This window comes from Cyanistes caeruleus, chromosome 5, assembly GCF_971803275.1.
Source record: "Cyanistes caeruleus chromosome 5, bCyaCae1.hap1.1, whole genome shotgun sequence".
Classification (NCBI taxonomy): domain Eukaryota; kingdom Metazoa; phylum Chordata; class Aves; order Passeriformes; family Paridae; genus Cyanistes; species Cyanistes caeruleus.
Genome location: NC_141705.1, coordinates 10,155,791 through 10,181,723, shown reverse-complemented (window position 1 = coordinate 10,181,723; position 25,933 = coordinate 10,155,791). Strand labels below are relative to the sequence as shown.

Here is a 25,933-nt window from a genome sequence, read left to right as displayed (position 1 = left end):
TTTACAGAATATCACTTTGATGCTACCCAGATATTAGGAATTTTACTTTGTTTACCACTAGGAAGAAGCAGATCTCAGAATCATAGGCTAATTCAGGTTGGAAGGGACCTCAGAATGCTTCTAGTCCAGTCTTGGGCTCCAAGCAGGGTCCCCTGAGAGGCCAGACCAGGTTACTCAGGGCTCCACTTTTCTGGGCAACCGAGGTATTTTATTACTTAATACATAAAACCTCACAATAAGTAAACTCACTGAGTTAATTATCGAGTTGTGCTTGATGAATCAGAAAATTAAATAGTTAATCTGAATCCTAAATCCCTAATGTCTCTTTAATATGTTTGTTCCTATTTTTTTTTTTCTTTTGCCTTACCGAAGTAGGAAAGGAACAGCTATTTTTGTAGCCATGTAAAATACCTTCTGTTAGTTCCTCCTCTGTAGAAGGAGGAAAAAGAGCACAATTTCTGTCACTAATTAGTAGTAACTGTTACCACAGCAGAAATCTATTTAACGCACAAAATGCTATGACACTTTTTGAAAACATTGTAACCCGAGGGCAGCCTCAACCTATGTGACCATCAGTTATCCCTAGCTGGATATGGCAGAATTAAATAAGAATGAATTGCTGCTGAAGTCTTCAGCAACAGACAGGTTCCTTTTCCTTTTACATTTTCTATGCATGACTACATTTTATTAAAATTACTTATATTTTTTTTCTTTTTTTTTTTTTTTTCCTTTAAGACTATATCTGGGGACAATCCCTTTCCCTATTATGAAAAGCATGAGTTTGACAGACATTGACTGACACTTCTGAAGGTGGTAAACACTGTCAGGAAGCCTCCTCTGTACAAAACATTCACCTGGAACTCAAAATCCCTCTACAGTCATAATTTTGCCTGAGAAATATACACAGAGTAGCCCTAAATTTTTCTTTCCAACAGTATTGCCAGATAGGAATTTCATCCTGCCTAGTGCTGGATGTGTGTTATTTCTTGACTCTTAAACACTCATTGAGTTTCCAGGAAATTTCTTCATTTTTGAAGGCATAGGTTCAGTAACCTCAAGGGAGATGACCTTCAAAATCTGAAAAAAGTAGGATCTAGTGATCCAGACTGCATCCTGAGAGACCTGCACTAAAAGAAATGGGAGATATGAAAGATCCCTGGGCTTATTTTTTTTTTTTTTTTTTTTTTCAGTTTACCTGAATTTGAGCCTTAACCCATAAATGAGATTGGATGTATTAATGGACTAAATGGACTAGTTTTGGGGGGATCTTTGTTTTTTCATTTTGGTTTGGTTTTTGGGGGTTTTGTTGTTTTGTTTTTTGGGATTTTTTTATAATTTCTGTACTTTGCCAGGGGTACAGAAAAAGTCCACTCCTTTGGGTTATAAGTCACAGCTCAGGTATGCCCTGAGCCTACTTGTTCAACACTCAATAAAAGTAGGCATCCAGAAATGGTAGTAAGAATTCAGCACTGGTGAGTAAAACCACACAGATTCTAAGGAAATAGCAGCAATATCATTGCTCCCCCTCTAACTGGAGGTAGTACATTCCTTTTTCCTTATTCTGCAATATCCACACTGCATGAGCTCCCTACCAGGTGGGGACAAGCAAAGGAGAGGCACACTGAGTTTGTGTATCCTGCTGGGATTTGAGAGCAGGTTCTTGGGCAGACAGCAATCACAGAGGCAGAAGCAGAACTTTAAAGCACGGGTAGGACTTTATACCTTGGAGCTTAGCAGGGGCCTGACAATCAATAGTGGCTTTGCAACTGGAGAGATCCACATAAAAGAGAAGGTTTTTATGATCTACCTACCTAACTGCCATTAATCTTCTAGTTTCTCTTCAGAAAAAAGGTCACGGCAGTCACTCCTTAATGCAAAAAGGCATTGATGGACTAAGTATAACAAAAGTTATGAAGCATTTAGATGCTGTGATAATGGAGCTCAGCTGAGTGTCCATAAACCCAGGGGCCTGAGCTGCCAGGGTCCAGGAGCCTGGAAGTCTCGGCTTTCTGGCACCTGACCCAGCAGTCTGCCCAGGAGCCAGGCAGCCAAGCCAGCGAGCAGCCGGGCCCCCAGGAGCTGATTAAAGGTCTCCTGATTTCCATTATACACTGGGTAAAACAGACATTCTTTAAAGAACAATCAGATTTCATCTGCTTGCTTTTTTTTTTTTTTTTTTTTTTTTCCAGAAAAACATGCCATCCAGGAATCTTTAATCACTTCTATTGCTAATTGTGTTGTTTTAACAACACATCATGTTTCTCTGATGTACCATGTGGCAAATCCAAAGTAGTAGCTGATGGATTGACTAAAAGTCTCCCTTTAATTACCTACAGAAATTGCTGCTGATGTAAACAAATCAGTGCCAGCCTTAGGGAATGCACATTTATAGACACTTTGAAACTGTGCACACAAGCATTTATTGGTGATAAAACAGTGTGGCTTGGAATCAGTCAAGAACTTGCAGTAACTCCTGTTACTCCAGGTACTCATATACAGCACAGCACCACATGGAAGCACCTCACAAGGAATCTTCTGGAGAACCCTTCCAGCCCAGCTGGGAGGAGGAGGAGGGTGTCACCAACCCTTTGCAGGTCAGACACTGAGGTGTTTGATGGAAAGGCACTGCAGGCATGGGCTCTGTATGGCAGTCAGACTGAAAACAAGGGCTAATTTAAAGGGTGCAAAAAGGGAACAGGAAGCCAAAGTGAGAGTGTCTGCTATAATGTAAATGATTCTATAAGGGTGTGTTTAACTTCTCTGATCTTTGCTGGACACTTGAAATTGCTCCTCTCAGTAGATTGCAGGGGCCCAACAGCTCCACACACTGCACCAAATCTGATCAGAGGCACATCAGAGCAGTAGGTGGTCTCAGATAAGGCATCCCCACCAGAGACAAGATTAAGCCTTTTTCTTAGTTCAGCAGTGGTGTTTTCTTTTAAAATTTACCTGGAGTGGCTGGGGTTTTTCAGGCTTTCTAATATTCCTCCAAGTATTTGACATATGTTTGCTTTCCAGATAGAGAATGTCCTTGTGGAACAAGAGTGTTAGTCTACTGAAAGATAAAAGGCTCAATCAAATAAAACATTTATGTGCCAAAAGGAAAGGCATTTTAGCTGCATCACCTATATAAATAGTCTACTGGCCAAAGCACTCAGTGAGGAAGTGGGAGACCTCAGTATTAATTTCTTACTCCAGCAGATGAGGTTGAAAGGGATGGTGTGCTGAAAATGTTCCACTACAGAGCAAATAATTTGCAATGTTGGGTCAAAGGCATAGAGAACAAAACCAAGTGAAGCATGTCCCTGCAGCCTTGGGTGAGCCTCTCAATTAAGTGTGCTGTACATCTTGGAACCCATCAAGTTATTAATTCTCTGATCCATGTCACTTACTAGACATCACACCAAAAGACCTACTTCTAGCAGCCTGCTTTTCAATGAATTAGAGGAGACTTAACAGAGTTAATGAAGGCAAATATGAATCCTCATTTTATTCCTGTTGTCAACAGGGTGAACAGCTTTCTCTGTCAGCAGAGAGCTATCAGGAAAGAGCATCATGCAAAATGAATGACTGCTGTTCACAAAAATGCTGAAACACAACTAATTGCTTTTGATGTAGCAGGCAGCTACATTTCATTTGTGTCCTTTACATTCAGGGCCTTTAATAAAGCAGTTTTGTTAAGAGAGGTACATATAGACAAATTTAATTAAGTGCTGGTCTACTTTTCATTGGATTTTTTCAGATGAGTGTAGTAAAGAAAATTGTTTTACAGCAGAAGGCTACTTACTAACAGAAAAGTTCTTTTTTTTTTTTTTCCTAGTGTAAACAGTATCATTGTTGTAGTCTATTTAAATAAGCTGCTGCAGTTTTGCATGAATTTCTGTTTTCCGAAAGAATAAAAGGGGGGTGAGGAAAAAAAGGCTGGTATTATGGTAAGATGTTATGTCAGTACTAAGACACAGGGTTTTATTATCTACTATTTTCCATGACTCTTTGTCTTTTTTTTTCTTTTTGGAAGATATTGACAATCTTTCTCCACCTTATCAACTGCTGTGCAACTGAATTAAAAAATGTTTGGGATAGTGAAGAACATGTGCCAGAGGAGAGATAAACTACTTGAAGTGTCTTCTGTGGCACTCTAAGGGCTGCCACTTCAAACAAAAGCAATGTAGCAGCTGTAGGTATTTCCTTAGTTCAGATCAAGTGTGACAGTCACCGTGAGTTGCAGACACCTCAGCCTTTCCCACAAAACCAAGTAACAGCTATCAGCCCACTGGAGTGGGGCTGGCATAAAGATCTGAACATGACTCTGAGCAATTTCCTACTTTTTGCTTCCTCAACAAGCAGTATTTTTACCATTCCCATGACTTCTACCTCCTCTCTTCTTTCTTACATGTTCAAAGTGATTGGGACCCACAAAACTGAAGCCAGCTTTGTTATCAGAATAGGATCAAGGCATATTTTTCAATGTACCCGTGACTCTTCAAACTGCTGATTATTCCTTCCTCACACGACTTAAGTATCAGACTCTCCTACTGCCCAGAACCAGAGATGTGCAGGGTGTATAATATGAACTGATGCTTTTTGCTAAAACTAGACTATATTCAGTGTAGCATTATTGATGCTATATAGCCTTTGGGTCCAAGTGCCAAACTGTATTTTTGGCTTAATTTCAAGGACAAAGGACAAATTTAAGCTTGGTGTTGAACAGTGAAGTGAACAATCCTCTCTCTGCTTTCTCCTGTGACATTTTTTATATGGCCCAGGTGACCCACAGATCTGGAACACAAATTAATGTTTCTTATTGTGCAATGAAAAAGGCAGCTTCCTCTACTCTGACCTGTCTACAGTAGAAAGAAGACATGCAAATATTAAATCCCTCAATGTTGTGGGTAGCCATTTCCTCATGCACTGTTCCCCCTTCAAATTAGAGCTTTTTCTCTGAAGCATCTAGTTGCTTTCTGCTCACCAACAAGGTCATAATGAGCAGCCATAAAAACAAACTCACAGACTGCATCTGGTCTTCCTTTTGCACAGCTTGTAGATACTCTCTCCTTCTTGAGAGCAGTCATAGTTTAAGGTCAGAACATTCTCCTGAAATGGATTTCATTACCAACAGTTCTTTAAAAATCCTTAAAATTCTGAGATGCTGTTCTAGCCAATACCAACCTTCACAGACCAACAGTTTTCTTCTCTGAAAAAGAAATGCAATCACATAATGCTCTTTTCTATGCTGAAAATATACAGTAGGGTTTGGTCAAAAAAAACCTTAATCCACATCTTCTGTGGGTTTGAATAGTAGTCAAGAGTTAAGCAGAGAGGAACATTCCTTCTGTTCTCCTACATTTACGCACAAACATTTGCTGAAATTCTTCTGGCATGTTTACTAAAAAAGAGGCAACGTTTAAGGAAGCTCCTAAAGTCCTTGCCCACAGTGAGTATCTTCCTGATTCACAAGTAAATTCCACTCAAGTTTTCTGGGATTACTCACAAGGGATGATACAGGCCAAAGTGTGCAAAGCTGCATGTAGACTTTCACCACAGATCTGCTTGTCAGAAATCACCAGTGCTCTTGCAGCAACGTGACTTCTCTCAACAGAGATCGCACAGAACAACAGGGGCCTGATTCTTATTTCAGACAATGATTTAAAGCTGTGATCCTGTCAAATCTCCTATTTATAAGGCCCCTTCCATCTGCCTCAAGCCCTGAAGAGGCTAATTCTGCATTTCTCTCTCACGCAAAACTCCCACAGAGGTGGCAGAAGGACAGCAGCACTGAGTTCCCATCCTGGCTAAGTTACACTGTTCGATATTTCAGTACCCAACCAACAACAGCACGGTTCAGAAAATTGAAAATGAAACATCAGCTTCTCACTTAAGACTGACAGAAATTTTTCTTCATGGTGAAATGAGCAAATGAAGAGTTAAAGATCAGGTACTTGCTAAAATCGATATGGCTTAGTAGCAATATTTCGCTCTTCCACAACAGTAGAGAGTGAGTGTTTCAGCCAGTTTATCATATCTGATCAAAGAAATAACTCAGCACATTTTACACATATCTTCTCCCTTTTTCTTAAGCAAAAGCTGCATAGACTATTTTTCTCCTGGATATAATATTAGCCAGCTTACAGTTGAAGCACAACTACAGTGTGAATAGCAGAGCTGAAAACTTTTTATGAAAAGTTAACACCACATAATATGTTACAAATTCCAGTCTTCAGCTAAAACAAGTAATAAGAGAACACTGTATTTTAAAAAAGTAAATCAGCCAATTTTACTTGAAGTATATACAGTAGTTACATTAAAAACAATTTTTATAGAAATCTTCTGTATTCACTAATTTAGAGGGAAATGCCCTTAAATGGGGTGTAAACTGCACATCTTTATTAATGAATATTACTTTTATTTAGCTTGGAAGAAATAAGACCCTCTTGAGGCATTGAATCCAGTGAGTAACTGTGACAAGAAAAATTGAAACCATAGAAATGCCCTGGTTTTAACTATGTTACTGATCATAGATATTCAGTATCTGCATCAATCTCTTTTAAACGTTAGCAAGTAATAAAAAAAACAAAACAAAAAAACCAAACTCAAAAACCAAAAAAATCCCCAAAAAAACAAACCACTATTTCTTCAATATTCTAGAATATTTTTACTGTGAATAACTTACTTTTAAGGCACATCAGTCATTCCATATATATTTTATATCCACTAAAATCTGACAATTAAATTTAATTTCCATAAGACTACTTGAAAAAAAGGGGGAAGGGCTGTGTTTACAGGCCACAGAGCTCATTTCAGAAGCAGTGCAACAGTGAAACCACTGTGAGTCTGCTGCAGCCTGGGAAACCCCTCTCAGGGAGCATTAAGTGACAAAAGCAGCCCCTGGTTTGGCAGGAACGAGAACCTCTAATGAGCTGTCCAGGAGCTCAGAGGTAGTAGCCAGGTACCATATGTTGCTCTGGTTGCTCTGGTGGTCATTTAGTTTCTTCAGAGTAAACAAACCTGAACGCTTTAGCTACATTGTTACCTGAAAATAATAAGAGCTAGTTTCAGCTCTTCTTGATGTAACTCTAATAAGAAGTCTTCATTTTGCAAAAGAGAAATGGCTTGTAATTTCCTCCTCTCAGTTGCTATTTTTCTCTCTCCTTTATCTGTCTCAGGTATGCACCTGTACCAAACCATTTGTTATTTAAACAATGCTCAAGTATTTTCACACTCTGAGACTTATTTCAAGAAAACATCCAATAAGTAATAGATTTAGGACTTTGAAAATATCTCAGTTGTTTACTTATCAAAATCCAGTAAACTTCTAATGCATTTGGTGAAATCATCTAATCCCTACTTCAGCAGAACTCCCACTTGAATTTGAGTTAAACTGTCTATTGAAGGAACAATCAGAACCTCAGCCACTGACAGTCTCCTTTTCCGGGGTTAAGTGAACCAAATACTTCTTATGAAAAGCTAATGAAACAAAGTGACTGCTCTCTCCTTTTTCCTTGTGCTACAGAGATTTCAAGAGAGGAGGCTACAGACACCTTTCAGACAGAACAGAGGGAATAAGAAAGGGAATATCTGATGATTCTTCAATATAGATTCAATTCAGCTGCTTTAAGAAACCTGTTATATGTGATTATATTTCATTCTTTTTTTTTTTTTCCTCCAAGAACTGTTTGCTGTGGAAAGGTGCATTTGAGGCAGATGCCAAATCCTGCTGACTATGGAAGGAGTAATAAACACAGAAAGGAGCAGTATTTGCTCCACAACAGAACACACACCTTGCAGCAGCACAGCTGAAGAAGGGAGGTAAATGCTCAGCTCACTCTTACACTTGGTATGCATTCAGTGATGAACATACAGACACCAGTCCCTGTCTCTCATTTTCTTCATCACAGTTTATGACATTTTATAAGCCCACGGGAAATATGGATTGCTTTAATAACTTTTCAAACTATTTTCCCGTCTTCTGTCCCTCCTCCCAAGAAAATCCTCTAAAATCATAAATTAGAAATGCAAACAGGAGAAGGGAAAGCAAGCAACATTAACACCAAAGATTTGGAACAGCTGCACCTCCCTTTGGCATTTGTTCACATACACCGCTGACAACCTGCAATGCCTGTTTCTCATTAAAATATATATAAAGGATTTAGTTGCTCTAGGACTGTAAATATGAAGGATTAAAAGACCTTAATAGTGGAGTGATCGCTCTTCCTCTGAAAACCTGCATATCAGAATGCCTTCAACTGCATCTCTGAGAATGAGGAGCATGCATCCAGCCCTGAGATTAGCCTTTGAAGGGAGACTGAAAAAAAGGAGGAGGAAAAGTTCCTCTGGGCACATAGAAGTGGAAACTCAATTTATTATTTTTTTTTTTAATTTTATCTCAAAAAATATTAGGCAAGTTCACCAGAATGATTTTTTTTTTTTTTTTTTTTTTCCACTATCTGCTCCAGGACAGCAAGGTCCTTAGGTCACTGATCTGAGAAGGATGGAGCAGGAATTTACTGCCTGGTGATCCAACAGGAGGAAATGAGGTCAATGGTATATGTGCTCTTTTTCATAGTTCATGAAAAAATGCAAGACTCCCAGTAAGACTAACCAAAAACTATTGGAAGATAGGAAAAATATTTCCCATCCAGATCTACAGTCAAAGACCCCTCCAAAGGAAAAGAAAACCCCATGCTTTGTTTGAATTCATCCCTTGTGCAAAATCATGATTCAGAAGGTTTTAACAGTACAAAGGTTTATTTAGAAAAGAGTTTGGATTGTTCTTTAGGGTTTTTTTGGCAAACATTTAAATCCTTTCATAACTCAAAACACTGTCAGTGCCTGGCACTTTGCACTCTCTTTCCCCACACAAGCAGTAAAAGCCAATTTCTTACTGGGACAAATCCACCATAGGCCCCAGCTGCCCTATTTATAAAATCCTCAAATCTCCACCACCAATGCCACTTAACCCTTTCCTTTTGATGTCTCTTTTTGTTTTCCCCCAAAATTCCAGAGCCCATGAAAGCTCACTGCTTCCCAAACTCTGTGTCTCAGCCTGCTTTCCTCTGCGGGCTCCCTGTGCCTTCTGTCAGGGTTCAGAGACAATCACTCCCTCCCGCTTTACCCCTCCACACTCCAGCACTGCGTCCCCAGCACCATGTCACCATTCTGGACCACAGCGAGTGCCCTCAGCCTGACACCATCCCTGTCCCACACAGCATCACCCTGCTCCCTAAGCCCAAGCTTAGGGGGTGAGCCCTCTCCCCACTCCCTAAGCCCAAGCCCCATGTTCTCTTTCCTCCCTTCTTTTCCAGCACTGAGCCTTCTCTTTTAACTCTACTCCTGCTCAAGGCAAATCCATCCCTCCAGCTCAATGCCGGAAGTTCTTCTTTTTCTTCTTAAAAAGAATGTGTTTAAAGGACCTGCGGAAGTCCTGGTTGAAGATGGTGTAGATGACTGGGTTGAGGGAGCTATTGCAATACCCAATCCAGAAGAAGAACTTGAAGAGAGTCTCGGGGACCTCACATGCCTCCCGGCAAATACCATAGAGGCTGTAGCTGAAGAAAAAAGGGAACCAGCAAACTACAAAGACCCCCATGACCACAGCCAGCACAAAAGTGAAGCGTTTCTCCCGGGCCTGGGCAACTTTCTTACGGCAGATGCTGCTACGCTTCCGGCGACGGCGATAGGAGAAGAACTGCATGGAGCGATTGCTCGCACGGGACAGACGGCTACTGGAGTGCTTGGAGGAGTATGAGTAGGAGAAGGACTGGCTCTTGCTTTTGCGGCGATGCTCCTCCCGACTCCGCCTCCGCCTGCTCTCTGAGGTGCTGCTCTCCTCCAGCTCAATGTCCTCCAGCTCAGAGGCTTTGCGCCAGTGGTGCACTGAATAATGTCCGTTCTCTCCCAGCTGCATCCTCAGGGACGTGCAGCCACCAGCAGCACGGCTCAAGCCGTTCTCAGTCTGGGAGGACCCCTCGGGCATTGTACGCTTCTCAGAGAGGGTCCTGGTCCTTAGCTTGGCCACGCGGTAGATGCGGATATAGACCAACACCATGATGAGGCAGGGGGCAAAGAAAGAGCCAATGCAAGAAGAAAGGATGTACCATGTCTCGTCATTGAGCTTGCACTGGGGAAAAACATCTCCTTCGGGGTCCCGGTACACGGAGATCAATGGCGGGAAGGAGATGATGGCTGAAATGAGCCACACGGTGAGGATGATGGCCTTGATCCGCCGCGGTGTCCGTTTGAGGTTGTACTCCACCGCCTGTGTGACCGACCAATACCTGTCGAGGCTGATGGCGCACAGGTGGACGATAGACGAGGTACAGAACAGCACGTCCAGCGCCAGGTAAATGTTACACCAAGCCTTGCCGAAGTACCAGTAATTCATAAGCTCGTTGGCCAAGGAGAAAGGCATGACCAGGGTAGCCACCAGGATGTCCGCGCTGGCCAGGGACACCAGGAAGAGGTTCTGGGGGGCTCTCAGCGCCCGGCTGGTGAGCACAGCTATCACCACCAGCACGTTGCCCACGATGGTGAAGACGATGAGGAAGCCCACCACCGCCGCCAGGCTGGCCACGGCCGCCGGCGAGTAGGGGGAGGGCGGCTGCAGGAGGGCCGAGGAGGACGGCGAGGCGGGGGGCAGCGCCAGGGACTCGTTGGGGGAGCCCAGGCTCGTGTTCACCAACAGCAGCAGATCCATGGTGGGTGTGCGGGGCTCCGGCGTCCTAGAGAGCCCGGCGGAGCCCCCGCCCCGCCCCGCCGCCCCGCCGCCGCCGCCCCGCCGCCCTCATCGCGCCCCGCCGCCGGTCCCGCGGCCGCTCCGCCGCCGAGCCGCCCGCGTCCCCCCGCCGCCGCCGCCGCTCCTCAGGGCACGGCCGGGCGGCGCACCCCCGGCGCGGCAGGGAGCGCGGCGGCGCCGCCTCCGCCCGGCCCCCGGCGAGGGGGCAGCGGGGCACGGCTGGCCCCCGCCGCCCGCCCTGTCATGCCCGGCTCCGGGCAGCCCGCGGCTCCGGAGAAGACGCCGCGCGGCCGGCGGGAGTCCCCGGCGGGAGCTGGATCCTCGCAGGGCGCGGGGTCCGAGGCGGCGGCAGCGTCGGCATCAACTCCCATGGAGCGGCTCCCGGCGGCTCCGTCCCACTCTGGCTCCGCGCTCCCAATCGCGGCGTGCCCCGCGCCGCGCGCATGCTCAGTGCCCGCAGGTGCGGCCGCCGCGCCCGCCCCGGCGGAACCCCCGGCGGGCGCAGGAGCGCCCCGAGCGCCTCCGCCTCGCCCGTCCCGCTCCCGTCCCGCTCCCCGAGCGCCCCGCGGCCGGCCCGACGGGAGACTCCCCGCGGCGGGCCCCGGGAGCAGCGGCCCGAGCGTTGCTGCGGCGCCCACCGCCGCTCGGCGGCCGGACAGGTGTTTCTGCCCCGGCGCGGTGCGGCTCGGCGGGGGCGCTGCGGCCGCCCCGGGGGTGGCAGGGGCCGGTGCGATGGCGATGGCCGGGGCCGGTGCCACGGCGGGTGGCAGGGGCCGGTGCGAGGGACGGCGGCGCCGGTTGCGCTCCCGGGGCCGGGGGTTCGCTGCCTGCAGCGCCCGCCTCGCGCGCTGGGGGGCGCCCTGGGCCGGGCCGGAGCCCCGGGCGGGATCGGGCTGAGGGATGAGGGATGGAACGGGATCGGGCTGAGGGATGGAACGGGATCGGGCTCAGGAATGGAACGGGATCGGGCTCGGGGCTGGAACGGGATCGGGCTGAGGGATGGAACGGGATCGGGCTGAGGGATGGAACGGGATCGGGCTGAGGGATGGAACGGGATCGGGCTGAGGGATGGAACGGGATCGGGCTGAGGGATGGAACGGGATCAGGCTCAGGGATGGAACGGGATCAGGCTCAGGGATGGAACGGGATCGGGCTCAGGGTTGGAACGGGATCGGGCTCAGGAATGGAACGGGATCGGGCTCAGGGATGGAACGGGATCGGGCTGAGGGATGGAACGGGATCGGGCTCGGGGATGGAACGGGATCGGGCTCGGGGATGGAACGGGATCAGGCTCGGGGATGGAACGGGATCAGGCTCGGGGATGGAACGGGATCGGGCTCAGGGATGGAACGGGATCGGGCTGAGGGATGGAACGGGATCGGGCTCGGGGATGGAACGGGATCAGGCTCGGGGATGGAACGGGATCAGGCTCGGGGATGGAACGGGATCGGGCTCGGGGCTGGAACGGGATCGGGCTCAGGAATGGAACGGGATCGGGCTCGGGGATGGAACGGGATCGGGCTCAGGGATGGAACGGGATCGGGCTCGGGGCTGGAACGGGATCGGGCTCAGGGATGGAACGGGATCGGGCTGAGGGATGGAACGGGATCGGGCTGAGGGATGGAACGGGATCGGGCTCAGGGATGGAACGGGATCGGGCTCAGGGATGGAACGGGATCGGGCTGAGGGATGGAACGGGATCGGGCTCGGGGCCGGAGCTGCCCGCCCGGCTCAGCCTCAGCCCCTGCCCGAGCCCCGCATCCCCCGGCGGAGCCGCTGCCCCGCGCCGCTCTCCTGTGCCCCGCCGGACACAGAAACGCGGTGTCCCCAAGGGAGCCGCAGTCTGGGACGCGTTCACTCATCGTGCCCGGATCATATTCCTTACAGTGCGAACCTGTGCCTAGCGAAGGCACGTACATCCAAGGCAGCATCTCTTTAAATGTAAAACTTTTAAAAGAATGAAATAGTTGTTACGATCCGCAAGTTGCAAGCGAATAGCCCGGGCTTTAGGGAGGCAGAAGGCATATTCTGTTTCCTGTTACCTTTGTGCTGCAACCAGCGCTGGCTCCGCTGTTCTCTCTGCATAACTTCTTAGATTGGACTATGAAGGCTTGAAAGTGAATATGCTGAGCTCTGATAGGAAGGAAAATTCCTCCGGATATTGTGATCCCGTTATCCTATTCTGTAAGCAGTTTACTCTGAAAGTTTTGGGTTGTTTGGTTGGGTTTTTTTTCACCTGAAGTGTTATTTGCAAACGTATAAAAAGAGAAAGGACATGATGTTGAAACTAAAACTCTGTCAGGTAACAAATTCTAATTAAATATTATTGAAATGAGGAAGCAATAATCACATTAACGAAGTGTAGCATATGGAACAAAATGAAATTGAAATCAGATGCCCTCTCATGTCCTCCTTAACAGACAGCAACTTAAATAAGTTGGAGGTAAGGAGGACTCTCTAAAAAAGCTTGCAAAGCCCCAAGAAGATTAAATGAATGGAAGCTGGGGTTTTTAAAATTCAAACAGGAAGCAAATAATATGTTTTTGACATGAAACCTGAATAATCTCTGAAGCAGGTTTCTAATATTTGTGGTCAGTTCCTCATATTTGGAAGTTTCATAGTGGTATCTAGGATCTGAGAGGGCAAGGTGCAGGAATTTAAAGTCTAAGCTTTGATGTGACTTGGATTAGGGAGAAAGAATGTGTGATTTAACTGGCTCAATATGGGTTCAAAATTCAGTAAATACAAGCTACAAAGTCACATAAACATTTTGGATTCAGGATCTGTCAAAAAAGGGAGATATAAAACCTCAAGATATTAATTTAAATTACTAAGGTAATTTCAAAGTCATGAGCAAGGATATCTTGAAGTTATGTGAACTGGAACTCAAAGTAAACTTTCAGCTAATGATTTGCAACTCCAGATAAGAAAAACTGAAGCTTTTCAAAACTTTTCTCATAAGTCAATACAGAAGTTTCATAACAAAAGGAATGATACAAGCAAATGACTGAACAATTATTTGGCATTTCTAATCAGAAAAATGCCAACTGGGATATAGAAAAAGAATAAACTGGGAGCAAAATATGCATGTGTTGTTGTGGTTTCTTTAGCACTAGAATTGTGCTGTGCTGCTGAAAAAATTCAGTGTATAACTCCACCAAAGCCAGGGAAACAACATTTGGGTTCTATGTGTAACTGATACCCACTTTGCCTAGGAGCCATATGCCACTCCAGCACATGTATATAGATGTGAATGAAGCGTGGGAAAATAGACACAAGGAATCTAGTCTCATGAAAATCTGCTTAGTCTGCTGAGCAGCAAAGGTAGGAGCAAGGTGAACAACAGTGAATAAATCAGGTGTAGTTGTGCTTTTGAATTAAAAATGGGGTGGTTTTACTTTCATAGAAACTTGGCAAATTATGTAGATACCTTTCTGCCTTTTTTCCGTCCAGCCCCCTGTACTTTTACATCCATTCTCACATCTGGCCTCCCTATAGTTACCATTGGCTTGTAACCATTGGCCTTTATTTGAGTTTATACCTGGTAGCTGTTAACAGGCTCTCATAAAAAAAAGTGCAGTTTAGAGGCTGGATGAGGCACTTCTAGACATTAAACTGGACTTGGCTTAAACTGATCCAAACCCACTCTTCCTGAGGTAATCCAGTAGAAATTGTGCCATACCCATCCATCTGTACACTGTCACTGCTGCTCTGCATTTCTTATCCAGGATCTATTTACAAATCTCCTACCACAGCAGGCTGAGAAGATTCCACAGGGGCAGGACTACTTCTTTTTGGTTTTTGTGTCCAATTTTTATTGGTTTTTGCTTAGACTCTCAAGCTGGACTGACTTTTATTTTAGTTTGAGGTACTGGAGCTCACTGGCAGAAAAGAGCCACGATCTGCACCTGATTTTAAGTCCTAAAATCCTAAAGTTGTCACTGGGAAAGTGGCCACTGCTGCCCTCAACTCAGGCCCAAATTCAGGGACAGTTAGCAAAGGTGACATCCAAAGCCACCAAAGTTGGTGGGAAGATTCCTGCTGACACCCAAACCTGTAGACTTCTCTTAGGTCATTTAAAAATATTTGACCTTAATAATGCTGTCACAGGGGCACTGTGCTTGCATACACAGAGATTTATGAGGAAAAGGTGTCACTGCTGGTTTGCAATTCCAAGCATGTTTTGCCTCTTCTGTTTAGAATCTGTGGGCCTGAAAGCTTGTTATTTTTTTCTCCCTAATGTATCAGATGGGTTAGTGGAAAATACTGTCCCCTGAAAACCTCTCTCATTATACTTCATATCTTTAAGACATCAAAATTTTAACCATGCTATGAAATTCTCTTCTCTGCATTTTTTTATAGAATAATTCCTCCATCCACAGAAGAACAATGTTGTCATGTATAGAGGAAATATCTCAGCTTTCTTCATAAATGGGGTGATATTCAGTGGGAACTGGGTTCCTTTCTGTCCCCTTGTGATGCTGAAAATGTGTCTCAGATAAACAAAGGATAACATCCAGAATTACTAAACATCTACCAGTGTTCTCTAATCTCTCTAACTAAGCTTTACATCAATAGACAAAATTTTAAAGTCTCATCAACTGTACAAGAAACTGACTGCTGTCAACATTCTGTCCATATATATACTTTTGGAGACAAAATCTGTGTTATAAATCTGCTCAAGATGTCATGAACAAATAGAATAAGTTAGCTGAAATCTCTGTGAGTAGTTGAAGAGATAACCTGTAGTACAAAGAATGTGACAGAGAAATGGATTAAGAGTTGAAGAATAAGTAGACTGGCCTGGATTTTGAAAGAAAGGAAGTAAAAAAAAGGAAAACAGAAGTTACTTTGAAAGGGAGTTCAGGGCCTTCAAAACCTTAATATGCCTATCATGGGAAAGATTATGAAATTCTGTAATGCCAGATGGACATTAACCTGTAAATTCCTCAAAGAATTGAAAAAAAAAAAGTTCTAATAAACACATAGATAGAACATTAGATAAAGTTCTAATATCCACAGATGGAGCTGAATTTTCAAAAACCTTAGAGTCTTTGATGCTTGTGACAGCACTGGATTATTTTTTCTTTGACATATGAATAATGAACTCTTCTGTAAATCTAGGCATCAACTGATGTTTTCTTTGAAAATGTAATTTGGACCAGTTTTTTTCTTTCTTTGTTAACTGCCCTCCCCCAAAAAATTAATCAGAAAGTAATTTTAAATTAATTTATTTTAAGCCTTCCATAAAATGAGAATGAAAGCTTGTGAAAATGATACTACAGGGATTTTTGTTTGTGATTACTAGATATTTTTAATGAGAAATATGGAAATCTAAGTAGATTTCAGAATCAATCTTTTTCCTTGAAGCATCTTCGGACATGAATAACTTTTTCAGTTTTTAGTTTTTGTAGTACAATATCCAGAGAAGGAAAAAAGTTTAATTTAGGTGAGTCTGATTGAAACTCATTCTTCTGTATGAAAAGAATATTTCACTGACAATTTAGGGATAAAGACTAAGTCAAAACCAGATTATTTTTTATTTTTTTCATTGATCTGGAAGTAACAATCTGGAACAAACACTTAAATTAACTTAAATTAACCTAAATGTTAATTTGGTAATCTTTAAAAAGTGTTACTAAACATTTGAAGTAGCTATTGTGCTTGAGCTAAACTAGAATGAAGAAGTTGGTTCAGCTCCCTCGTGCAGTTTTTCTTCTGTCATATGTTTGTAACCCTTTTTCATGCTCCCAGTGAGCGTTGTCGCTGTGCTGGTGAGACCATAAAGCAGAACCCAAATCTTGTGAATCAGCCATATCCTGTCTGGCTGGTTTCTGAAAGTCTCTTTTGCTCTCATAACAGGATCCCACCAGCCATGGCTGTGCTGCAGAGTGCCACAGGTTCAGCCCTTTGGAGCCAAACCTGGGGTTTCCACAGAGGTTTTGGTTTGATTCTTCCTGTTATTGGAGAACCAGGAGAAATAGATCCATGCCTCTTCCTTAATTCTGTTTGTACCATTTCCATTATCTGTACTCATTTTGATGCTTCTTCATTTCTAATTTATTAAGTCAATACTTTAAATAGCTTTCACAAACACCTGTTCTGGTAGCTGTGTCATTTGCACAGGATGAGTGCATTATTTTTCTAGGACTCTGCACTGTATTTGAGGACTCTTGCACTTGATTTCAGTGGGTTTTTAATTAATAAATTCTTCTACAGAGTAATATGTATGGGGAATAGTTTGTTGTTTTTAACTTATATAAAGAATGCATTTATTTTGCACTTTGAATGGGGTTATACAAGTTTGTAACAGCTTCAGCTTTTAAGCAGAGAGAATTATGTGTAGATAATTTATCATCTGTGGCATTGCCTATCCCTAATTTATTAATTGTCAGGCCTCTTTGGCATAAGTGTAAGACAGCCCTTTCACAACGAGACAGATTTTGGCTGCAAACCCTTCCACCTCCTCTGTCTGCATTTATACTGAAATAACCATTTCCACAGTAATGATCCAGTAACTGAAACCATTCCAATGGAGGCGTGAGGGTGGTGAGGGAGGCTGGGGGAGAGGAAGGTGCAGTCTTTGTCAGCAAGGTTCAGCCTCTTCCAGCTGCATCTACTTCATGGCACATTTCTGTTTAATTCTTTCACAGAATCACCCTCCAAGAGATTCCAGAGGGGTGTGTTACTTGCCATGATAATCCATCACCAAATCAAGTCCCACACAGCACAGAAGTGGCATCTACCTTCTTGTACTCTATTCTTTGTTGCTTGGCAGAAGGAAGGTTTTGTCTGCACAGGATCAATTAGAGAAAATGTTTGCCATGTTTCCTGTGTCTGGTTTGAGTGGCAACTTCAAAACAGCAGAGTTGACTGCACTGAAGACTTTCCATGGAAACAAGAGCAGATTGTTTTATTTCTGCTTCCCATTGAACCATAGGGATATCTCCAAATATCATGCTGTCCATTTAATTTCCTCATATCTGTGATTTGAATTGCATGTGTCAATTTAACTTTCTTCATCTTTCAGCAACTGCTTTAAGCTCATGAAGATTTGGCTGCTACAAAACAGACATATCTTCTTTCATTGCAAAAATAAGGTGGGGTTTTTTTCTGCAGTGTTTGGGAGGTGTTCTGTCTGTCTTTAAAATAAGGTGAGATGCATTTTTTCCAGACAGTGCTTCTCGTATTTTTAAACAGTTTGATAAAATGTTCTCATGTCTTCCTTCAGTGCTGCTGTTTCTGCTTTCAGTGTCTATCAACAGAGCCTCTTTTATCTTTCTTTGGACGATCTTTTACTGCTTTATCTTTCTTCATATATTTTCTTTTTTCTTTGTTTACCTTTCTGGCCTTAATGTATTCAGTAGGTTTAACCTATCCTGCCTTTTTTTCTGTAGCAGACTCCCAAGTGGTATTTCTCTTCCACTCTTCTTTCTTGGTTTCAATAAAGAACAATCTCTGCTGTATTAATATAAAATGTACAATTGGCTTCCCATCCTTTTTGCATAATGTCAGATACAGTTTCTGCCATATCAGAAAACTTAATTGAATGTTACAATTGAAAGTCTTCCATTGTTATTCATCCTTCATTTTAAAGCTATTAATATTTTTCTGATTTTTCATTTTCATGTTGGTTGTGTATAATTGATATTTGCATGCACGCAGTGTCCGCAAATTTCATGATATACAGGATAGAGGTACATGATTTCTAGTAATACTATCAGAGGAAATCCAGCACTTCTTCACTAATTTTGAGGGAAAAGTGTCCTTCCAAAAAAGGACCATTCAATCAAAAAGATTTCACTACTGTCAAGTGAGCCTTGACTGCATTTGCACGCTGTATCTGTATCTGCCAAGTCGACCTATCACTGATGTCACCTTGCTAGTAAGGACTAGTAAAAGCCTTGTAAACAATGTTACTCTTTTCCTTAAAATATTCATTTATTCCAGCTTGATATTAAACGGTAGTAATTTTCACACATGCACTTTAAATATTGCCAAGTATGCTGACACTCTGTCTGTGTTGTAATTGCTCTTCTTTTATGACTCGAGACTATTTCCATTCTCTATAACAATTGCATAGTCCATAAAGGAGCCCAAAATTTGGAATGGGTTGGGACCAGTAACTTCTAGATTGCATTACCTCTCTGCTTTTGCACTATCTCTCAGTACAGTTTGTGCAATCCACTGGAGAACACAAGTCAAAAAGATACCTTTGACATTTTACTGTCTGCTTTGAATTTCAATTCCACTGTTTAATTATAATTATGCATCTCCTTCTGTGTTTTGATGAATGGGGCCTTATATTTAGAAATGGCAAATCAGTAAATATCAATATATAACTAAGATTCAGCAAAGTTCCTAAGTGAAAATGACTCATTAGAATCATCTTAAAAAGTAGAAAATTGTCATAAAATTAATTCTTAATTCCTGTAACTCATTCTTACTCATGTTTGCCAGTAAGAAAACTGAAGCAAAAAGAAATGGACAGAGGAACGGAGAGAGACAGGAGAGGAAGGAGGGATGAAACCACTCTTTTCATACCTTTTTTGTTACACAAAACATCTGGGGAGTATGGAATCATGTGCTGTGTTTCTTCTGGTCTTATATTTTTTTTCAGCATCTTAAATGTGCGGTAGTTTATGCTCCATGTTATCTAGGCTAATGGAAATCATCAAGGGTATTATGTCAAAAAATTGCAGTGTATCTTTAGGAACAAATTAGCTACTGAATGTGGTGAACACGGGTTTTTCCAAATAAGAACAGTTTAATTCAAAAACGATGCACAGCAGGACTGGCAGCGATACTGTAGCCTGCTATTTTTCTGTCATGTAAAGCAAATGTTGATTTCAAGTTCACAGAAAGTTCAGGAGGTTTCAAAGGTATAACTCATTGAAATAATTGTTTAGCAATAAGAAGACCATAATCACCCAGAAACCTCTGGTAACTGCTACCAGTCCTCGATCATTTAAGTTACTGCAGCTATTGGAAATGGCAGCCAGTTTAGCACAATATTAAAAGTGCCTTATTTATGTTCTACTTCTGATAGATGCATGTTTCAGGTAACTCTGACTTTGCTATCGAAGTATGTGAGCATCCTTGACTGGGCAGGTAGTAGTATTCTGTGAGGAAATACCAATGCATCATAGGAATATTACTTTATTATTTTTCCTCTCTTGATCTTTAATTATTATGATCCCAGTCAGATATTCTAATTCATGTTGTTTATATTTAGCAGTTCTAGCAGGTGCAAATCTTGGCTAAAGTCCACCACAATTACACTCAGCTTAAAAGTAAAGAGTTTAAGTAAGGCTTTTCTGAAGCACCTGTGCAAACACATTTAATCATTTATAAAGCATTTTTTACTAATAATTACACTTTTAATTATCTGCCTCTATTATCACTCTTTATCACTTATGTCATTGAAAAATTAGCAATTCTGTTCTCATACTTGGAGCACTTTTTTTGGCACCTCTGACTGGGCAGAAGCAATTTGGATTCTCTTTCATCTCTCAAAATTTGAGTGAGATGTGTAACATGATTTTACTGGTGTTAATTTTCACGATTTCTTTAGAATGTGTTAAAGAGAGTGGGTGGAGGGTTCAGAACTCCCCCTATCAGTGAAGATCCCATTATCTGGCATCAAGGAAACTGCTAATGAGTGGTAGGTTGGAACAGGGGAGGTTTCCTCCTTGTTTAGAAAAGTAACTTGTGCTTACAAGTGGCCTCAGCATTAGCTTGATGAGTAAAGAATGCCAAGAAAAATATTAAAATTATCTAAGAAAGGAATTAATTTTTTAAAGAGTAAAGAGGATAATTCCTCATGCGCAGAGTCACACAAAATTATTCTGCAAATCCATGACAAAGGCAGCTTCTTTGTTGTTGAACCCCTTTAAAATTTAATGCATTCTTATTTTTGAGTGGCTACTTTCTGTTTTCACTTGTTAGCTTCTCTCAGGAAGGCGTTTGCAGCAAACTCAGCAGTCTGACCGAGCAGTGCCCAGGTAGTCACTCACGTGAGCTGATAGCTTCCATTGGAATCCAGTGGTTTTGGGCAAAAGGCCTTATCAGCCTGCCCTGCTCCCCTCCTGCAGAGCACTCTCTGCTCTGGCCCAGAGCAGTCTCTGGAGCAGGACCACACTGATGCTCTCTACTAAACTCATGTCTTATGCAGCTCCACGCAGAAAACAAGTCTGTAATTAAATTGTTCAAAATTTGAAGATCAGTGTGTTTGGCCATCCCTTCAGACCTAATTACTTGCCAAAACACAGTGTCCACAGGGTGGGAATTAATATTAATTAGGAATCTTCTTGAACTGCAGATTACAGCCATTACAGGCAGAGGAAATGATTATGAGAGTTATGCAACTCGTGTCTTTTAAAAAATGTAATTACAACAACAAATCCCTGTCTCTCAGTACATGTAAGGAGGCATTTGTTTCAGGTTAATATTAGCCTAAACTGACAAGGTTCAACAGGATTCATCCTGATCTATTCTGGAGCAAATGACTGGAGAGAAAAGCCCTTTGTGAGCTCCACATAGTGACAAAGTGGTCGATGTGATGCCCATGCTGGTTTTCTGCTGATGACGCCCTGGTACATTCTGCTGCGCTGTCTGAGGCGCCTCTGCTGCTGCCCAAATCCTGCTCCCCCAGGTGTGCACAGACACACCACATGCCCCTTCCAAGCCAGGGGGCAAAGCAGTGCCTGGGGCCCTGCTTCACCCCAGATGAGCTGAAGAGCGTGCCTGGGCAGTTTCCTGATCCCAAAGCAGCAGCAGAGCCCCCAGAATATTGTGGCATGCTGGCAGACCCAGACTAGGTCTCTTTTTCTTCTTTGGAGGGTGAAGGTGGAAGATTTTGCTCTCTAAGCAGAATTCATGGCTGAATGACAAAGCAGAAAACATTACCCAGTGCAATTCTGGAGATAGGTAGTGGAGACTGTATTTGCAAATGCAAAACCTAAATACCACTGAATTTTAGTTGAATGTGAGACACATATTTTAAAAGACACATGGAGAGCCCTAAAGAGACAGAGGAGTGTGAAAGTCAGCTGGTTTTAGTTCATTTTGTACTTCCCAGAAGAGAACAGGGGTGTGCAGTGACTTGTCTGATGTTGGAGATCATCCCCTAATGCTAATTATAGATAAATATCTTTATCTATAAAGATATTTTTAATTCAGGCTTTCCAATAACAGGCAGTAATTGCTAAGAATATTTAATAGTCCATATGTATAAGAAAAAAAAAATGGCCTCTGCTGTGACTTCCTCTAGACAGTCTTGTGACCGTTCCATCACTGATAAAATCTATGTTGTTTATTACCTCCTCTTTTAGATTTGAGACTTCAACTATTTCAAGAGCAGAGTGAAGTATCAGATTGTGTGACTGAGCATGCACCCTTGTAATAATATTATGGTATTGAAGTCCTAATTGATTTTGGAAGCGAATACAAAACAAACATAAATAATCTATTGATTTGGAATGTGAAAAGCGTCATTCATTGCACTTGAGGTTCTCAGCTCCTGGAAAAGAGGCAGTGTTTGTCTGCAAATGCTAATGATTTGTGTCTATGGATTTATGAATTGATTGCCATTGAAATGAAGAACCCTTACCCATATTTTGCATTCACTGTTAAAAGCAAGAGTCAGATTGTCATTTTTGTTGCCATACCTCCTCTTTATTTCTAACAGGTACTTTTACTGCAGGTTTATTCCAATATTCTTGACATTCTGCCCTAAATTAGCTTATTTCAAGTGCTTCTCATTGGTGACCAGTAAGGCAAGATATATATCTACCATTAAAAGGAATAAAGAGAAATATTTTAGAATAGTCATGACAAGCCAGTTAAGTGTATGACTATGGATGGATGCCTCAAGAAGCTGATAGTGAGTTTCAGCTGTGTCCCATTCTGTCATATTTCAAAAGGCACAGGGAAGACACTGAATAACAAACCAGTGAAAATATCAGCAGGCTGTACTTTATTTTATGATATTTTATGATTTTCTTCTATACCTTGAAGAGAATAGAATGGTATTCAAGTATCTTCAGTATTTGATCCTAATAACATAAGGTGAAGCAAACATTTGTTTTATGAGTTTTCAATACTCCTGGGTTTGAAAACATTCAGGTGCTTGGAGGATTAATCAAATAATAAAATCTGAAGTTCCAGGGGAATGGATATTGACCAGCAAAGAAAGCAATGCAATTCTAATGTGAGTAAATAGAATCAGTGTTTTACAGGAGTCCTACACTCATCAACATGAATCTGTGAGTTATCAAAAAGAATGAATCTCAGAACTGGAAATAGCTATAAATAAGCACATATAAAATTCTTCCTGAAACTCTCCTGTTTCTTTGGGTAATCTTTTTATGGATCTCCTGCATTCATGTTAAAAATGAAGGATGAAACAATAAAACAATAACTCCTCTCATTTTGTTGGAAAATAATTGGAAAATGTTTTGAAGATAGCAGCATGGTTTATGAGCCATTTTAATTCAAAATTCCTGTTCTTGCAACATTTAAGTATTGACATTTTAATGTCCCCTGCAATCAATAATAAACTCCTTGATAGCAGCATTTACTGAAAAATATGTTCTTAGCTTGGAGTCACTAAGAAGAAAGATTTCTTTGAAATAATCGAGGCAGTTTATTTCTGCAGGAGGAAGAAAAGCATGGTAGACAAGTAGATGTGGATGTAGTCATGCAATGTCTTTATAGAGTGTTTGACAATAAGAGAGAATTTCCTGCTGTAAAACTATGTATTTGGCCTGGTCCTGGCTGTCCAAATATCTTAATCAAATAATATGGTTGTGATTAATATATATCTCTCAATATTGTGGAACTCAGCTGACTACAATAAAAAATCAGTCACCTTACCAATGAAAATTCCTTATTTTCTACTGCTGAGTTAAAATTTTGAATGTTGATTTTCTAAGATATTTTGAGATTTTTCAGTTGTTGTTTTCATCTTCAAATGGGAGAAGACAAAGGGCTCAGTTCAGCTGTCTCATCCTAGATATTTTGTGCTGGTGCTGATGGCAGTGCAAGTCCTGCTTAACCTGCAGGTGCTACACAAGCTCAATGTTCAGGCCTTTGTTGACAAAATTTAGGGAAATAAATCAAGCCTCCGGAATATATGATTCTTTTTGAAATGTTCAAACATATTTGTTTTGGTTGTATAAAGTTTTATTTCAATGATTTCCTTCAGAACATTTTGGAAACATTTTCCTGCAGACCACAGTAATATTGCTGATTTTTTATCAGGAATATTTGTCTAAATATTCTAAATATAACCTCTAAAGAATGGTAGAGAATGAATAGACCATGGATTTTATTAGGTAAAATCAATTATTTCCAGTTTATTTCTATCTTTATTCTGAGGTGTTGACATACCTGGTACTCTGATTCTCTGGCAGAGATTTCTCTTTTTTCTTTTTTTTTTTTCTTTTTTTTTTTTCCAGGGGTAAATACTTTTCTGTCAGTCCAGTAACTATTTGCCTGCCATCTGGAGAATAAGGTGCTGTATATAGCACCTATATATATAATTATATATATAATTATATATATAATAAGGTGAGTTTTGTTCCCTGCTTCAAAGACTTTTAATGAATTTTTTTAATGCAGTCATCCTAATGTACGAAGCAACTTCCAGACATCTTCTCCTCTGGCCTCCCCAAATGTAACTTAGAAGATTGTTACTGAGAAATATTGTTACTTAGAAAGTAACTTATGTTACTTAGAAAGATTTCTTACTTCGAGATGTTACTTAGAAACGTTTGCTCCTTGCCTTCAGTCCCCTGGCTGAGCTACTTTCTGCTCTCAAAAAAACCTTTCCACCAGGGATCTGGAAATCACCTTCCTCTCCTTGCTCAGGGGTTTTCACCAGTAAAAGTTTGTCTGGCAGGGGATGAGCAGAGGAGAATTCCCTGCCTCCTTTCCTTTCCAAAGAAGGAAAAAACCAAACCCAAATCCAAAACATAGTCAGTGTGCAGTTGGATGTGAATGTGTAAATGCTCATGCTCTCTCAGGACGAGGGAGGAATGGTATCATCAGTGAAGGAGTGTGTAGAAATTCACTGTGGCACTTTTCTGATTCTCACTAAAGTTGAAAGTGCCTGAAAAAGCAAGGAGGCAGTTTTTACTTTATCTTGTTTACCAAAATCTGTTGAAAAAAGCCTTTCAGAAAACATAAAGTACTGTAAAAGTACCTAAAAATTAGCTAATAAACATCAAAATGAGACCACATATATTAATAATCTCAGAAGCTATGGCTACTTCAGCAGGTATTGCACTGGAAAATATAATTATTTTGTCTTTGCACCTAAAATGGAGGGATGTTCACTAAATCCAGATATAAATTATAAATCTTTTGTGAATATGTTAACTATGATCTAGCTAAGCGTATTGCAGTCAACATTCTAAGGTGCCCTACAAAAAAAATCACCCCTTCCTTGGTACACTGTCACCTTAATATCTTATTTAGAAAAATCTCTTTGCTGTGCATAGGATAAATTTAAAGAAATGTGTTTGCACTGAATCTGTTGACCAAAACTCAGGGTAGAAACGTGGTTTTGACTTACCACTTACCTGTACTACTGTACAAGATTCTCCCCTGAAAGTACTTTTCATTTCATCCTGTGGAAGGCATAAAGATGATTAAATATATCAGACAAATTGTATGTAATATTGTAATGGGTTTCCATTCATTTATATTCCAATATTTCTCTGAATAGTGTGCTAACATTGTTTAGTGAGAAGTGAGATGTATTAAACTCAATAATTTATTCTCATATATGTGAGGTTTTTTCCTGCCTAAAAGAGAGCTAGATCTTTTACTATTTCTCAGTCTATAAAGATTTAGTGAGTAATTTTTAAGCCATAAAAATGGAAAAAAGTCTTCATCAGCTTCATTGAGGAAGTCAGTGAGAGACAGTGAACTTGTTCTTGTCATCCTTCTCAGTGATCAAGCATTAAAAATATAATTAAAGAGAATAATTCTAGCAAAGAGCTCCAGTAAAAGCAAAGGTTGATAAGTTTGATGTATTGGGGTACTGAGAGCAGAATATATTGCATCTGGGTTGATGCTGAAGGGAGCAGCCAAACCCTTGCTATTGAAGAACTGCTCTTTATTCCTCCTGTGCTCTTTCCCTCTCCCTCTGGAGCCCTGCACTGTTTAGCTCCAGTGCTTCCCCAGCAGCCCCAG

General features: G+C 41.8%; 2 protein-coding genes across 3 annotated transcripts; one reads left to right on the top strand and one right to left on the bottom strand.

Annotated features, from left to right (window-relative positions):
• Nucleotides 1-8,726: 8,726 nt before the first annotated feature.
• ADRA2C (adrenoceptor alpha 2C) lies at nucleotides 8,727-10,739 on the bottom strand. Its single transcript, XM_023925573.2, has one exon. It carries the CDS (start codon nucleotides 10,691-10,693, stop codon nucleotides 9,359-9,361), a length of 1,335 nt encoding a protein of 444 aa, XP_023781341.1. The 5' UTR covers nucleotides 10,694-10,739; the 3' UTR covers nucleotides 8,727-9,358.
• Nucleotides 10,740-11,646: 907 nt separating this feature from the next.
• Nucleotides 11,647-23,605, top strand: LOC111928228 (uncharacterized). Of its 2 annotated transcripts, none has more exons than XM_086889974.1 (2): nucleotides 11,647-12,916; nucleotides 17,386-23,605. In XM_086889974.1, exon 1 carries the CDS (start codon nucleotides 11,778-11,780, stop codon nucleotides 12,324-12,326), a length of 549 nt encoding a protein of 182 aa, XP_086746100.1. In that variant the 5' UTR covers nucleotides 11,647-11,777; the 3' UTR covers nucleotides 12,327-12,916; nucleotides 17,386-23,605. The 2 variants fall into 2 exon arrangements, with proteins under 2 accessions (XP_086746100.1, XP_086746099.1); XM_086889973.1 differs by having other exon boundaries at nucleotides 16,595-23,605.
• The last annotated feature ends 2,328 nt before the right edge of the window (nucleotides 23,606-25,933 follow it).